Source organism: Typopeltis vanoorti, chromosome 7, assembly GCF_054136105.1.
Source record: "Typopeltis vanoorti isolate ZY-2024b chromosome 7, IOZ_Tvanoo_1.0, whole genome shotgun sequence".
Lineage (NCBI taxonomy): Eukaryota > Metazoa > Arthropoda > Arachnida > Uropygi > Thelyphonidae > Typopeltis > Typopeltis vanoorti.
In genome coordinates this window covers 31,586,960-31,601,739 of record NC_143555.1, presented here as the reverse complement: position 1 = coordinate 31,601,739, position 14,780 = coordinate 31,586,960, and the positions used below count along the sequence as shown (strand labels likewise).

At 35.3% G+C, this 14,780-nt stretch overlaps 1 protein-coding gene across 3 annotated transcripts in view; it reads left to right on the top strand.

Moving 5' to 3' along the window:
* The window catches only part of Cad99C (cadherin 99C), a 184,725-nt gene that overhangs the window by 113,519 nt on the left and 56,426 nt on the right, over nucleotides 1-14,780 (top strand). For all 3 annotated transcript variants that reach the window (XM_090395778.1, XM_090395779.1, XM_090395780.1), the window contains exons 16-20: nucleotides 787-919; nucleotides 1,724-1,806; nucleotides 9,907-9,994; nucleotides 12,894-13,019; nucleotides 14,174-14,232. In XM_090395778.1, coding sequence (XP_090251904.1) covers nucleotides 787-919; nucleotides 1,724-1,806; nucleotides 9,907-9,994; nucleotides 12,894-13,019; nucleotides 14,174-14,232 — 489 coding nt within the window. The remainder of the gene's footprint in view (nucleotides 1-786; nucleotides 920-1,723; nucleotides 1,807-9,906; nucleotides 9,995-12,893; nucleotides 13,020-14,173; nucleotides 14,233-14,780) is intronic.

Genomic DNA, 14,780 nt, shown 5'->3' with positions numbered 1-14,780 from the left:
ACACTGCAACACGGACTAATAATAACAAAAGCTTATTTTGGAGCACGATTCAAATCGCCTGAAAAATCAAATACGTTAATTATTTAAAATTAAAATACGTTAAAATATTTTAAAATCAAATACGTTAATTATTTAAAATTTTGATTTTTTACGCAAATTAGTATATTCGATGTTTTAAGGGTAAAATGAAGCAAGCGATGCCCTTTTCTGCAGTTTGTGTCCTTTCCGTTGTTGAGTAGTTATTCACTGAGTTTAGCGACTTTAACAAATAAAATAAATTTAATAAAAAGAAGCAACTGCAAAATGGTATTGCCCACCTATTTCACTAATCAACTATCATTTCGTCGATAGTAACATTCCGGAAAACATCCTTACTTTCCAGTTTTTATGCAGCTTTTTAATGGATGATTTCTTTGTGTGCGTGCTATCTTTCTTGCAGACGTCTCCCATAGAATCGCGCAACTTAAAACAGACTTTTAAGTTGTAAATTGTTATTAAAAATATTGAAAGCACGCTTCATACAAGCAACTAGAGTTTAATTTTATGAGAATATTCTAACAAAAAATGACGATTTCTTAACAATAGAATGGTTAAAAAAAATCGTGAACAATCTGGAGCGTTACTAACCGGCTAAGGAAAGAAATGGTGTTCTCAGATTATTTAAACAACTAGACAATTGTCATTGTATAGTTGTTTACTGAAGTTTCGATATGTGCGCTGTGTTACTTATACATGACTTTCAAATGAAGAGTATTATTTCTTTTTTCTCTTTCTTTTCTTTTTAAGGTTCAGCCAAAGTATACTGGATGTGATTATCATTCCTGGGCCAAACACAGGAGGTCCTGTTTTCTCAAAAGCAAAGTATGATGTTCAAGTTAGTGAGGGTGCTTCTCTCAATTCAGCTGTTGTCACCCTTACGGTTAGTATAATTTTCATTTGTGACTATTTTTTGTGTAAATCTAACCTACGAAATGTCGGCAAGGTATCGTACATTTGTATTGTGCGCTAGGATTAGATATTTGTGAATTCTGGTCAGCAGCAAGCGTGATATTTTTCAAGGCACTTTTAGGCTTCCAATAAGCAGGATGCTAGTATCGCACTGACAGTGAAAATCGACTACTATATAATAATGATTTGCAGGAGAATTCATGTAGGATGTGGCGCATTAGATTAGTTTCTAGCAACACTAATCTCACCATAAATGATTAACTATACATGCTGTTATCATCCTTAGATCGAACCCTGTCCTTCGCCAGCACTAATAAAGTTGATCATAAATACAAAGGATCGATTGAGCGGGGGAGGGGATAATGATTAGATATGATACAATTTAAATTCGACCATTTTGGATCATATATTCGTAGGCAGTGAATACATGCTTGCTTGTGATGAACATAATAGCAAATTCAGGGTGAGCCTTCTATCAAAGTTATTCACCGATAAGCCAGTCAAAGATATTCACCGTAGCTTATTGCATTCTGTTCTCGTATATGAAGGGTCCCGTTTGATGCAAGAGGATAATAACATTAGCCATTTTGTTTACAGTTAAAATTGCTTTTTTTTTGTTCCTACTTGACAGTACAGTGTTCTGAGGGCCCACGTATACAGTTTTGGGATGGAGAGAGAGAGAGAGATGCCAACTGATATCTCATATTAATTTATTTACAAGCATTTACATTGATAGCATTAAAAGAAAAATAACTAGGAAACCTTTTAATTGCAGGCAGAAGATCCAGAGAGAGATGAGGTACGCTACTCCATAGAGGAAGGCAATATCAACCAGGACTTTGCCATCGATGAAAAAAGGCAAGTAAAATGTGCAAAGATGTCCCTAGCTTATCATTACACTCTTTTTATGAACTACTTATAAAATAAATGCACCGTTATCCGACTGTTTTGTCGTAGCTCTTTCGTAACTCATTCTCTTTTAAATGCCTTTTTTTTTTTTTTTTTGCTACGCTGATAAACTTCACGTCTGATTTTTTGAGACACCAAAATATGCATGTTTTGCAATTATTGAAAAAGTAAAGAAATTACCGTATTTACCGGCGTATAAGACGCACTTTTTTTCTTTGAAAATAGGTCTGAAAAACAGGGTGCGTTTTATACGCCGATACTCAGTTTTTTATTACTTTCATTTCTGGAAATTTTATCTGTTCCGAGTTACGCAATTTCTTTCTTGCTTCTTTGCGGTGTGGCAGAACATCCCAGTTACGTAGAATTCAGTGGATGCGAATGTTGTCGCGGTTGTTTTGAACGGTGATAAATCTCTGCCGTTACATTTTCTCTAAATTTCTTGGCAAATTACGGCTGAAAAACATCGGCAGTGCTACAATATTGCATACAAGCCACGTGTTATTGCGTATGCTAAAGAACATGGAAACAGGGCTGCAGAGAGGCATTTCGGGCCACCCCAACTGAGAAAATGATAAGAACTTGGCGGAATCAGGAAGAGGATTTTAAAAAAAGCAACTCACGGTAAACATAACCTACGAAGTGGGACTGCAAAATGGCGAGAACTTGAGGCCGAACTGAATACTTGGATTTTAGACCACAGAAAAGCGAGACTTTCAGTGTTTACAGAAATGATTATTCATCAAGCGACAGCGATAGCCACTAACAGGGGGATCGCCAACTTTACTGGATCAACATCATGGTGTTCAAGATTTATGAAGAGAAACCAGCTATGTATGTATGCGGACTAAAACAAAAATATCACAAAAGATGGCAGCTGAATATGAAGAAAAAATGATTGAATTTCATCGATTCGTCATTAACGCAAGGAAACGAGAAAATTTTAAACTTGCACAAATAGGAAACATGGACGAGGTTCCGCTGACTTTGGATGTGCCCTCAAACAAAACTGTTGATTCCAAGGGCACTAAAAGTGTTACTATTAAAACTTCGGGACACGAAAAAACTCACTACAAGGTGTTTTATCCTGATGTGCTGATGGGACAAAATTGCCGCCACTGTTGATTTTTAAAAGGAATGCGCTACCGAAAGAAAAACTGCTTAAAGGAGTGTTTGTACATGTTCACCCAAAAGGCTGGATGGATGGAGGTAGAATGAAGTTATGGATAGACAAAATTTGGTCTAGGCGCCCTGGTGGACTGTTGAAGAAGCCTGCCATGCTAGTATGGGATCAGTTTCGTTCTCACAGAACAGACGATGTTACAAATTGTTACAAATAAACTCAAGGAATTGAAAACTCAGTTAGCTGTAATTCTAGGAAGTCTAACTAGTTAGCTTCAACCTTTAGATGTCTGTATTAATAAACCATTTAAGGGATTTATGAAGAAGTGGAACAGCTAGATTTTGAGGTTACGCCATCAGGAAGAAGGAAGAGGCCTAGCATTTCGCAAGTTTGTGAGTGGGTCAAAGCTTCATGGGATGCTGTGAAAACTGAGACAGTGGTTAAATAATTTAAGAAGTGTGGCATTAGTAATGCACTGGACGGTACAGAGGACAATTTGTTGTATGTGGACTCAGATTCTGATTTAGAAGAGGTCTCAAGTGTCTCTTCATTTAGCTCTGGAGATGAGTTTCTGGGTTTTGACGAAGAAGATTAAAAGGTGGGTACTCTTTCCTAGTTAGATTAGGTATTTGTTGAAAGTAGACTTAGTTATTACTTTATATTTGAAATACTGTAAATTCATTATAATATTCAGTGATAAAGTTTTTTTCCTAAAAAAGTGTTCAAAAAAGGGAGTGCGTCTTATACGCCGGCAAATACGGTAATTAGTACTCCAAGTTTTGATAGTTAAGGCGATTAGTGCCTCAGGATTCAATTATTTTTATGGTGCCGACGATCGATGATTCTTTGCATTTCGTAGTATATTCTGCGTATACCAGTAATTCTACCCCATTAATGATGTGTTTTGTCACGGATTAGTTTGGGAGGCTGTACTTGCTGCAAACCGGAAGAAAATGCAGTATTAGTTAATCCATTTCGAATTTCGACTCCCCCTAACTATTTATCCTGATGAAATAACCCTAGTTTAATGAAATTGACTTTCTATGAATTTCACCCTTCAATCGAATCTTCAGTCGAATTGGTGATGTTTATGATGTCGTCAAGATTTTTTTGTGAAAAATAAGAGTTTATTATAGTCATGGAACAGTGCTTATTATTTCGGGAAAATATCAATATACGCTTAAGTGCATTGCCGTAAAATGAAAAAGATGCATGAATCTCGTTGTGGATTGAAAAATAATTCGGCTTAGTAATTTTCAAGTTATACAACTGCATTATACGTCAACTTTGAGTAATTTCACAGAACATTTAAAAATCGAAAAATAAAATAAAGAAATCTGTTTAAAGATGAACATTGTAGCTTTTAATTACCAACAACCGTCATCCCACATGCAAAGAGGAGTACTGCAGATACTATGATCATTTAGCATAATTAAGATTTGATTTTGTTTTAGTTTCCTATCAATGTCCTTCCAAGGCAGTGTATAATTTGTTACGATTCTCTAATTTGATAGCTGTGAAATAGAAGGCTTTTAAGAGAAGCAGCTCTCACAACATTGATCATTTGATTGTTATCCAAATTTAGCTTCTTTTAAGATAGGAATTCAATAAGCCTTCCAGCTTAGTATATTGAAATTTCTCTATATAATACCATGCTTCTTTTATTTCACTTTTTTTATAGATTTGTACAATGAGAATTATATCGCAGTCATTCTAGATTCAGTCTTTTGACCAAGCATTCTTGAATTGCTCTTGCTTTAAAAATTTAATATCCATGTATTGAAAGTGGAATATCATGCACTCCAGCTTCCTTCCCTTTCTGATATTTCTTTCGCAAACAGAATACAGTAATCTGCATTCAGCCTATATATTTTCAATCGCTACTGTATTATGTTGTCCATTTCTGCTCTTCAACGTATGGTCTGCGAGTTCGAACTTCATTGAGTAAGTTCTGAAATTACTCTGGATATCTAGGATACCCAAATCTATCGTTTCTACATATTTGCTATCTTCAATTTCTAGTGGGGATCTTCATCCTCTTTTGCATCCATATCATTTTGTTACTTCATTGCACATTTTAACTCCTCTCCTTCCTGTTCATGTCAATATGGCTTTTGTTTAGGACTTTTTTACACGTAATTGCTCAGCTTTCTTATGTTTTTTCTATATATTATCTAAGAGCACGTGCTTGTTTACTAGCCCATAACATTTTTTACGATTTCTTCTTTCCCTGAATTGCGGTTGTGCTCCCTCCCCCTCCAGATTTTGCCATTCATAACCAAAACGACCGTGTAGTTAATGCAAAAAAGCACCAGAAGGGATATGTAATTCTTTTTTAGAGGGAGTATATTTTAATACAGCAATAAACTTTAATAATTATTTTAGTAACTGAGGCAATTCATATATGTCCGTCTAAGCATTCGCTTCAAGCAGCCACTCCACTGCAACGTTTTCGAATAAATAAAGCAGTCTCCTGAAAGCTGTTGCATGCTTTTTAGTCAGATAAAATTTCCCACAGCATTGACCTAAATACAGCATTGTTTTGCAATGTGGTATTAATAACGCCTAGGTATTCGGAGCAGAAATCCAGTAGTTACTTACCATTATTTTGTTAACCATGCCCTGTTTCTTCAATTTTTCTCGCTGCATTTTGTATATCTTAAAATTAATTTACTGCTTTGTTGTTTAAGACTAATAAGAACCAACTAATGACTCGGAATTCCTTAAATTTTGAGTGAATTTTGCCTCCTATTGAAATATTTATCTCCGTGTTTGTTAAATGCTGTAACGACTTTGCCCTTCGCAAATCATTTTCTTGAATAAATGATCCTATATTGTAGTAACCATTTAGAAAGATTTGTTTTTGTTGAAACCAAAACAAAGATCTGAGTGAAGCAGCTGACCTTTTTTCTGTTCGTCCCAAGCAGAGTTCTTATTTAACTGATGCAATTTATGCGGTTTAGCAACAGAGCAGCGAGCATTTTTTCTGTTGTACTCACAGAGCAGTTTTGATTACGGCTGTAGATGTAGACATCCAATAAAATTACACTCTCTGTATCTGACTGAAGGTGAAGACTAATGAACAGTACCAATTATCACATTTTACAATTCACTTCAGTTGGGAGGTGTCCGTTTTGGAAGGCGAGGTAAACATCGGGTCACTAAAACCCGACTGACTCTTTGCATTCCGTGGAGATGTTAGTCTTTAGAATAACACCAGCTTAAGTTTCGTATATTTTTCTATATATCATCTAGGAGCACATACGGGTGACTTATCTTCAACTACATACTATAGTGTCATTGACTATTCTTATTACAAGAAACAACCAAAATTCTATTCGTAGTTATATAAAATGGAATAATATCGAAGGATCACTTTTATTCTACAGAAGTATTCAGCACAGTCTGCAGTATTTAAAGCAACAAATTCGAATTAATGAGCAGTTTGAAAACACAGTCAAGATTTGTTATTTTAGGTTTTTTCTTTCTTAAAACCTATGTACATACATTAATGGGTCGCATCGCAACTGATTTCTACCAAGTATCGAATATAGTTGGTTGGGTTTTTTAAGAATCTGAGAATATACAACGCAAACAGGGCTGGTTTGGAAATTTCCACAGACATCTTTACAGTTCACATCATTCAACTTTTCAATTCGTTGAATAGTTTTTTTTTTTATTATTATTTCTAAAAACGAGTGATATCTTATAAAACCTCTGATGTAAAAAGTGAGTTAAAGATGAAATACAGAGATAGCAGGGTTCCCCCTTCTTGAAAACTCTGATTCTGCGACACAAAAAAAAGTCAAATCGGCCAGAGGAACACCAGTTAACATACCTAAAATAACTCATCTTTTTGCTGAAGCTGTGATTAAAAACAATCCTAGGAAACAATCGGGAAGGTATAGCTTCAATTTATAAGCAACTCCTTAGCTGAAATTGTTTGTTATTCAGAAGTTTATCACCAATAACCAAAATTTTGTCAAAAAGGTGCAGCGTCGAAATTGTCGACAATGTCATACTTTCTCATTACTTGCGTTGTTTTTACACCCGAGCTGTTTTTTAAAGAGACAACATAATAGTATTATAATTCATTTTAATTCCTTTATGATTTTATCAGCAACACCACTTTCATCGGCAAAGTTCATTATAAAACGCTCTAATATTAGCGATACTGAAATCACAAACGAATACCATAATACAGTGATTTTCAACCTTTTTCATAACACGGCACACCTAGACTAATTATTAAAATTCTGCGGCACACTAAAAATATATTCTTTTACTTTTTTTGATGATCTGGAAAAAAATAGGCATAATTTTGATTGATTTACACACACAAGAAGAGGGAAGACCAGACACTAAATAATTGCGCAAATTACGACATAATTTCTTTCAATTAATTTGTTTTCATAAATCTCGCGGTACACCTGAAGACCTCTCGCGCATACCAATGTGCCGCGGCACACAGGTGAAAATCGCTGCATAATAGATTATAATTAATTATAATCTATTATTATACTACACCTAGCCGGCCTGGTTGGCCGAGTGGTTAGCGTATCCGTTCTCCAGCCAGTAGGCTGTGGGTTCGAATCGCGCGTAGGCATGGATGTTTGATTATCTTCCATTCATACATTCCTTCACCCAAGTATAGATATACTCTCCCAATATGGACTTGGTCACCATGGGAGTAGTAGACCCAAATGGGAGAGGCTTTCACCCTACAGTGGGTAGAAAAATAGGCTGTTCATCATCATTATTATACTACACCTACGAGGAGATGCAGGTTTGAATAATGTACGCAACCGGATTCTTATGGAGTCAAACAATGAATTTCATTTTTGAAAAGTAGAATAATCATAACTGAATAAGATTTACAATAACCAAACTTATCCTTTAGGCTGAAAATATCATTAATAACAATTTTTTTCCCCCAAAGAAATGTCATTCAGCGCATGTATTCAGAATGCACGTGAAATTTGGTTGAAAGAACCATTTTGTCGAATTTTTAAAAATGTGGTGCAAACTGTAAATGAAGAATAGTTCCTTGTTTCATCACGTTATTAAAAATTAACCAAAGTTTCAACGAAAGTGAAAATTCAAATACGAAATAGCAAATTCCTTTTGATATTTATCCGGTAACACAAAGTCCTACGAAATTTGCATTCTAACTTTCCTTTAGCCGATGAATTGCGATGTGGATCCATTTTGATCCCTTAAAAATAAACAGATATTCAACAACTATGTATTAATCGACTAGGCATAACGCTAAAAATATTTTGATATCTTTAGAGTTGACATACGAGGATGATCTGAAAAGTTCTCGGCCTAACAATGAAAAAACGAATTTATAATTTCAAAATTATTTTTCTTTTTCAACATAATCTCCCTTAAGACTAATACATTTATTCCAGCGCCATTATCCTGTCCCTGTAGTGGTTCTCAGTAAGATCTGCAAAATACCCTTCTACAGCTGCAATCACCTCTTAATTCGAAGAAAAACGCTGACCAGCGAGGAAGAGTTTTAGGAAGAGATACAAGTCAGAGGGAGCCAAATCTGGGAGTAGGGTGGGTGTTCCAACAATTCAAAGTGCAGATCCCTTAATTTTCCCATTGCCAAAAACACCTTTGTGGGCAGGTGCACTGTCCTGATGAAAGATGATTTTTTTCTTCTGCAAACCGGGTCTTTTCTCACGAATTTTTTCGTCTAGTCTGGTTAAAAGATCGGAATAATATATATTCCGGTTATTGTTTGACCATTTTCAGTAATTAATAAACAAAATGCGTTTTAGCATCCCAAAACACCGATGCTATGACCTTTCCTGCTGATCGAACCGACTTTCTCTTCTTTGGCGCTGAACAACCGGTTTCTGTCCACTGTTGTGACTGCGGTTTGAATTGTGGTGTGTGGTGAATTGAGGTCTCATCCATAGTAATAAATCAACGCACAAAATCAGTTTTATTCTTGTTAAAACGCTCCAAGCACTGTTCAGAGATTTTCATGCGAGTGCGTTTTTGATCTGCTGTGAGCAAGCGCAGCACCCATCTTGCACAAAGCTTTTTAATATGCAATTCAACATGCAAAATATATCCTACACATTCTTTTGAAATGTCTAATAGTCTCAGCAATTTCACGCACTTCGACTCACCGGTCATCCCAATACCATATCGTGAACTTGATCAATGATATTTGATGTTTTTACACATTTTGGACATCCTTCATTTTGATCATCTTCAAGGCTGGTACGGCCACGTTTAAACTCGGCAGCCCATTTCTTAATTGTCGAAAACGAAGGAGAAGAGTGCCCATATATTTTAATAAACTTCGAATGAATTTCTTTTCCCATTACATCTTCTTTTACAAAGAATTTTATCCATTTCAAGGTATGCAGTCAACTTTTGCTTCAGACAGCTGTATAAAGCAAACTACTTCATAGAATGACTTGCAATTTCTCATGGATGCTTATGACAGATGTACTAACTTAGAAAAAAAAATCTTGCCGATAGTGTTGCCATCTGTGGTCGAGGCCGAGAACGTTTCAGACCACCCTCGTATTTATGAAACTGAGATAACAGAAAATGTTCTATGCAACTACTTGATTCGACAAAAAGAAAGAAAAGAAAAACATCTCTCTATTGAGATGTTATGGATATGCATTTAAAGGATGCTACGCGTAAACGCATTGTCGAATTACACTCGGAACTGACTGTAGGAACTAATTGCAATGATATTAGTGAACACTGCAGAAGTCCAAAACCAAACATGAAAGTCATCGGAAGTGCATCTTCACTTTTGCTATCCAGGTATTGTGTTTTTATATTAATGATTTCGAAGCAGCATAATTCATAAACCATATGCATATTTACTGGTGAATAACTTATCTATATATTTGCACAGTGTTAACTGAACAGATGTCACTTTCTTACAGTGGAACCTTATCTGTAGCCAAGCGTCTGGATCGAGAAGAAATCTCTGTGTACACTTTGGTTGTAAAGGCAGAGGATCCCAGTGGACTAGTGAGTAGAACTTAAATTGTTAGACCAAATAAGTGGATAATTTCAGCATCACGGAGGTCCTGTTAATAAAATTGTAAAATATATGTAAAGAATCGAAATAATTAAGAGATAATTAGTTATACGTAAAATATTTGTTTGATAGATAAACCGATATGCTGCTAACCTGCACTCTATAAGCTCTGCACACAATAGAAAAGTTATTTTTCCTAAAAAAAGGGAATTCTTTCATCGTTCTGCATTTAAAATTTTTCAAAAGAGAACCTCTTGAAAAGGAAATGAATCGAACGATTTCTAATCGGGTTTCATATTTTTATAATGTGAATCTCATCGAGGAAAGTTCGTAAAGTCTCGTCGTGCATATTGACTGTAGTGAATGAACTAAGTACTTTTAGTTACTGTCGAAATTTTCCACAATGAATAAGCCCTTAAGCTTATCTTTCCAATATTTTAAGTTATTTTTATGTCATGATTAATCTCTCTCCATATATATATATATATATATATATATGGAGAGAGATTATATTGGGGGCTCCGCCTACGGCGCCCAACCCCACGAGTTCCGGACTTCTAGGCCTGTTCTCCTTGAATTCTGATGACTCGAATTTTGAAGACTCGACATTCAGGGTAGCCCATGAATTTCAAAACGTTTGAAATAACTTGACAAAAAACGTGACACAAAAACGTTACATAGAAACGTTATATAAAAAGGCTTATCATTTAATATACGTGGGCTGTTTAATAAGACTAATTTTACTGTGGCGAAACCACTCATCACAATATTAATTTCTGTGGAATAACGAAATGTTGCTGTATGTATTAACAAAAGAGGTTGATAGATGGCGTATACGGGCTGATGTGCCAGAGTGTCACATGTCTAAACGCAAGTGCTCATCGGCGCGCCTACGATGTGCGACCAGTCTTCGAAATGGAAGCGTCCTTGGAACAGCTTTATGCGATTAAATTTTGTGTGCGTTTGCAAAAATCGGCATCGGACATTTTTAACATGATACGCGAAGCTTTCCACGATGAAGCAATGTCGAGGGCAAGTGTTTTTCGCTGGCATAAAACTTTTAAGGAAGGAAGGCAAAATGTGGAAGGTCTTGAACGTGAGGGAAGACCTTCAACGTCCATCACAGAGACGATGATCAACACAGCAGCGATTATCATCAAGCACGTCAAAAGGAAGCGTCCATTGCTGAAGAATGGCTTGCACCACGATAATGCAAGGCCACATATTGCCACATATATATTCCCCCATATGCTTTATATTTAATCATATAAGTTATTAATATAGCCAAGAAAAGGGATACTTGTGCAGCTGATCTAGATCTTCTTCATTAAGAAAGGTGTTTACAGCTCTGTTGAAATAGTAGGCAGACTAAATTGTCGATTGAGCGATAATTTTAGAAATTTCTTCATAATATTAAATTGTTGTTTTGTTGTTAGTATATTGGGTTGTTTGGAATTACACGTGAACATCTGAGGCTGTGTTGCTTACCAGCATATCATGTATGTTAATTACGTGTGTTCCTGTGGTTTTGCCTGTTTTGCTGGACAAAAAAAAAAAAAAAGTCGTTTTCGAGAGGAAAACCCTGCCACCTCTGTATGAGATCGGCTAACTCACCATCAGATGAAAAATCCTTATAAATGTTCTTTGTCTCCTTGACGGATTCGAACCAGGACTTTCTCACCATTATTTACCAAATAATGGTGAAAAATGTTGATTTAAAGAAATTTAGAACCTCCCTCGTACGAAAATCGGTAGCTACACGGATCTTCTTGCATATTTATGTAGATGAATTTCATAACATGATTGCTCATGAGAACTTCAATTGATATCCTAATTTGCTTTCCTAATTTTGACATTTTGATATTCATCCGTTATTTTTCCGATATTGAGACCACATGTTTCTAAACATGTAACACAGTTTATTAGAATAAAACCCAACAAGTTTCGTAAGTTGTCCGATTTCCATCATCATGGGTACAAGACTAGAAAAAAATAATTACACATAGATTTCATTAGAACTTTACAATTAGTGCATACAAAGTGACCAGAAAAAACCGTTATATTAATTACTATGTATTCCTTGATGTCACTTTATGTGGCATGGCGCGTGTGATATCCCAGATTTTCAGTTGTTACATTTTTGATGAAAGCAGACCAAACTTGGTGCGGGATTAAACCTTGGGTTTTATTACACTGTGTGGGAGATCCGGAACATTGCAGAAGCTTCTTGTAAAACAATAATTAGGATCACTATATGGCATGTCTGGTTCTTGCCAAACTGCTTGATGGCTTATGTTAGTTGTATGGAAGGCTAACCCCGATTTGTGCTGTCTTCTTTTTTCAACGTCTCTTACGTGTTCACACATGCGAATCACCCCAGACCTTCCTGTCTGTTCTTTATAAAAATATATCCTATAGTTGATATTTCCATATCAAATTTTTCAGCAACAAGATCTAAACGGTACAGAGAATATGAAATTCATCTTCCTTAGTGGTTATGGGTTTCCTGACTACAAACAGATATGCAGATAATCAGGTAACCCCAACCAGGTATGATTGTTCATATCTGACAGTTAATGGAAACATCCCATCACTTCGTAATGAGTTCATGAACTGTTAGTCTGCGATGCCTGACAATGGCGTTGATATTTTTAAAAAAATGTTTCAAGAATAAAGGTGATAAAGGATAGCCTTGTCGGACTCCACCATTTACTAGTTTGCGTTTGACTGCTATTAAGTTATATAAACATTGAAGATTGGTTTGAAGTGTTTCTAGCGAGTATTTCAGCAAGTGTTTCTAAAAGTTGGTTTCTTTTCACACAGTAAAATAAAGTATAATGTGGTAGTAAAATATAATTAATACATGAAAATATTTTTTGCTCCTTTTAGTTCACCTCTGCTACTGTTAGCATAAAAGTCACCGACATTAATGACCAGAACCCGGTATTCGTTCAAGATCATTACACTTTCTTTGTTGATGAAGGCGTAGTGAATGCACCTGTCGGAGTTGTTCAGGTAGGTATCACAGTATAGTCTTAGAGAAATCGCAAACTGAAAAATATGTAAGAAAATATTTTTATTATGTTAGGGGAATATAATATAACCAAGTAGTGGCCAAAATAATAAACTTAATTAGGAATGATTAAGATGTTGAGCGTATGCATAGTATAATAGACGAGGATGTGCGATTTCCTAGTGACATGGAATAAGCAAAGCGTAGACACAAATCCACTGTTATAATCTGAAGTGAAGAATACAGTTTAAAATAGGCATAGTCTTATGTGGTGGGCAAATATTAGGTTCGTGTGTTCGTTTCAGCTCGTATCGAACTATTATAATATCCTCTACTACTAGTATCCTGTACACTGATGTTATTTATAACAGGTTATATCTAGATAGCTGCAGTTTCTTGTTTTTTCATCAAACCACGCAGGAAAATTATGTGGGAATCAATAACACATGCATTCAAATGTTGATATCAAGCAAATAGCTTTGGTCAAATTTCTGTGGATTAATTAATTAGACCAATAATACTCTTCCTTATTCTGTAAAGTTCATTTTGGAGTTTTTGTTGATTGCGTATGTTAGAACATAATTTTAATCATGTTTTCCTCTCGCGTAGACACCATTGGTTGTACGATATGGCTTCTTGTGATGTCAGTCTGAAGGAGGAAAATCCGAGTATCTGGGAGCGTAGTTGGGGATATAACCTAACCTGACACCTTCGTGTGAGACGAGTTCGCTCATCTTCAGCTGAAGAAAAAATATATATATATATTATCTCAAAGAAATGTTCACGTCGGCCATGAACATCGAATCAAAGGATGCGCGTCATCGTATAATCTTTCCAGAGTTCCTGGATAATAACTTACTAAGTCAGCACACTTAACACTGGCATCATCTTGAAAAGTTTATAAACTTCTTTCTTTTTTGCTGCAATTTGTAAAAACTCAGTTTTATACTATAGTATTTTGTACTTCCGCGATAATAATTGTTTTTATTCAACAAATATAAAAATAAATATAAATATATTAACAACAAAGATATATTTATTAGAAGTGATTGTGTTTCTTGGAATGAGTGTTTGTATATGAAATATAACAATAAGTTTTATATAATGCTTGCTTCCTATTAATGAAATAATATTCTCCCCTGACTTCTTTTTCCAGGCACGGGACAATGACATTGGAATTAATGGTGAAGTCTACTATTCCATTTCTGGAAACAGGTTTGTTGAAAATGTTTTTGTTACTGCTTTGTGTGTATTTGTTTTTTAAGTTCAGGAATAATAGGGAGACTAGATATGGATACAGTCAAAAATATACATCTATTCATTGTACACACTATTGTTTGGATATGAGTACATGTGTTTATACACAGACACTCATTCCAAGAAAGATAATTACTTGTAATAAATGTATCTTTTTGACTATCCTATTGTTCATTGTACGCGCTATGATAAGGTTTAATTTTTACTGAAGTTTATGATGTGTAGTCGTAAGTATGTTTTGAGGATTTTGAGATCTTCATCTGTTATTACGAAGTAAATACGGAAAGTGCAGATAGTTCATTATATGATTATAAAAAAAAAGTCCTCCACTAGTATAGTGAACATAAACAACTAGATGTGCAGTTTCTGTACTCTTGCATGAATGCCAAACACTTAACTACACGAGAATATTTTCTTCGTCTTTTGAACGACATTATTCAGTTTCAAGACCTTTACAAAATTCTCAAATAAAAATCAGTCTACTGCAGTCATGAAGTGAACGCTGG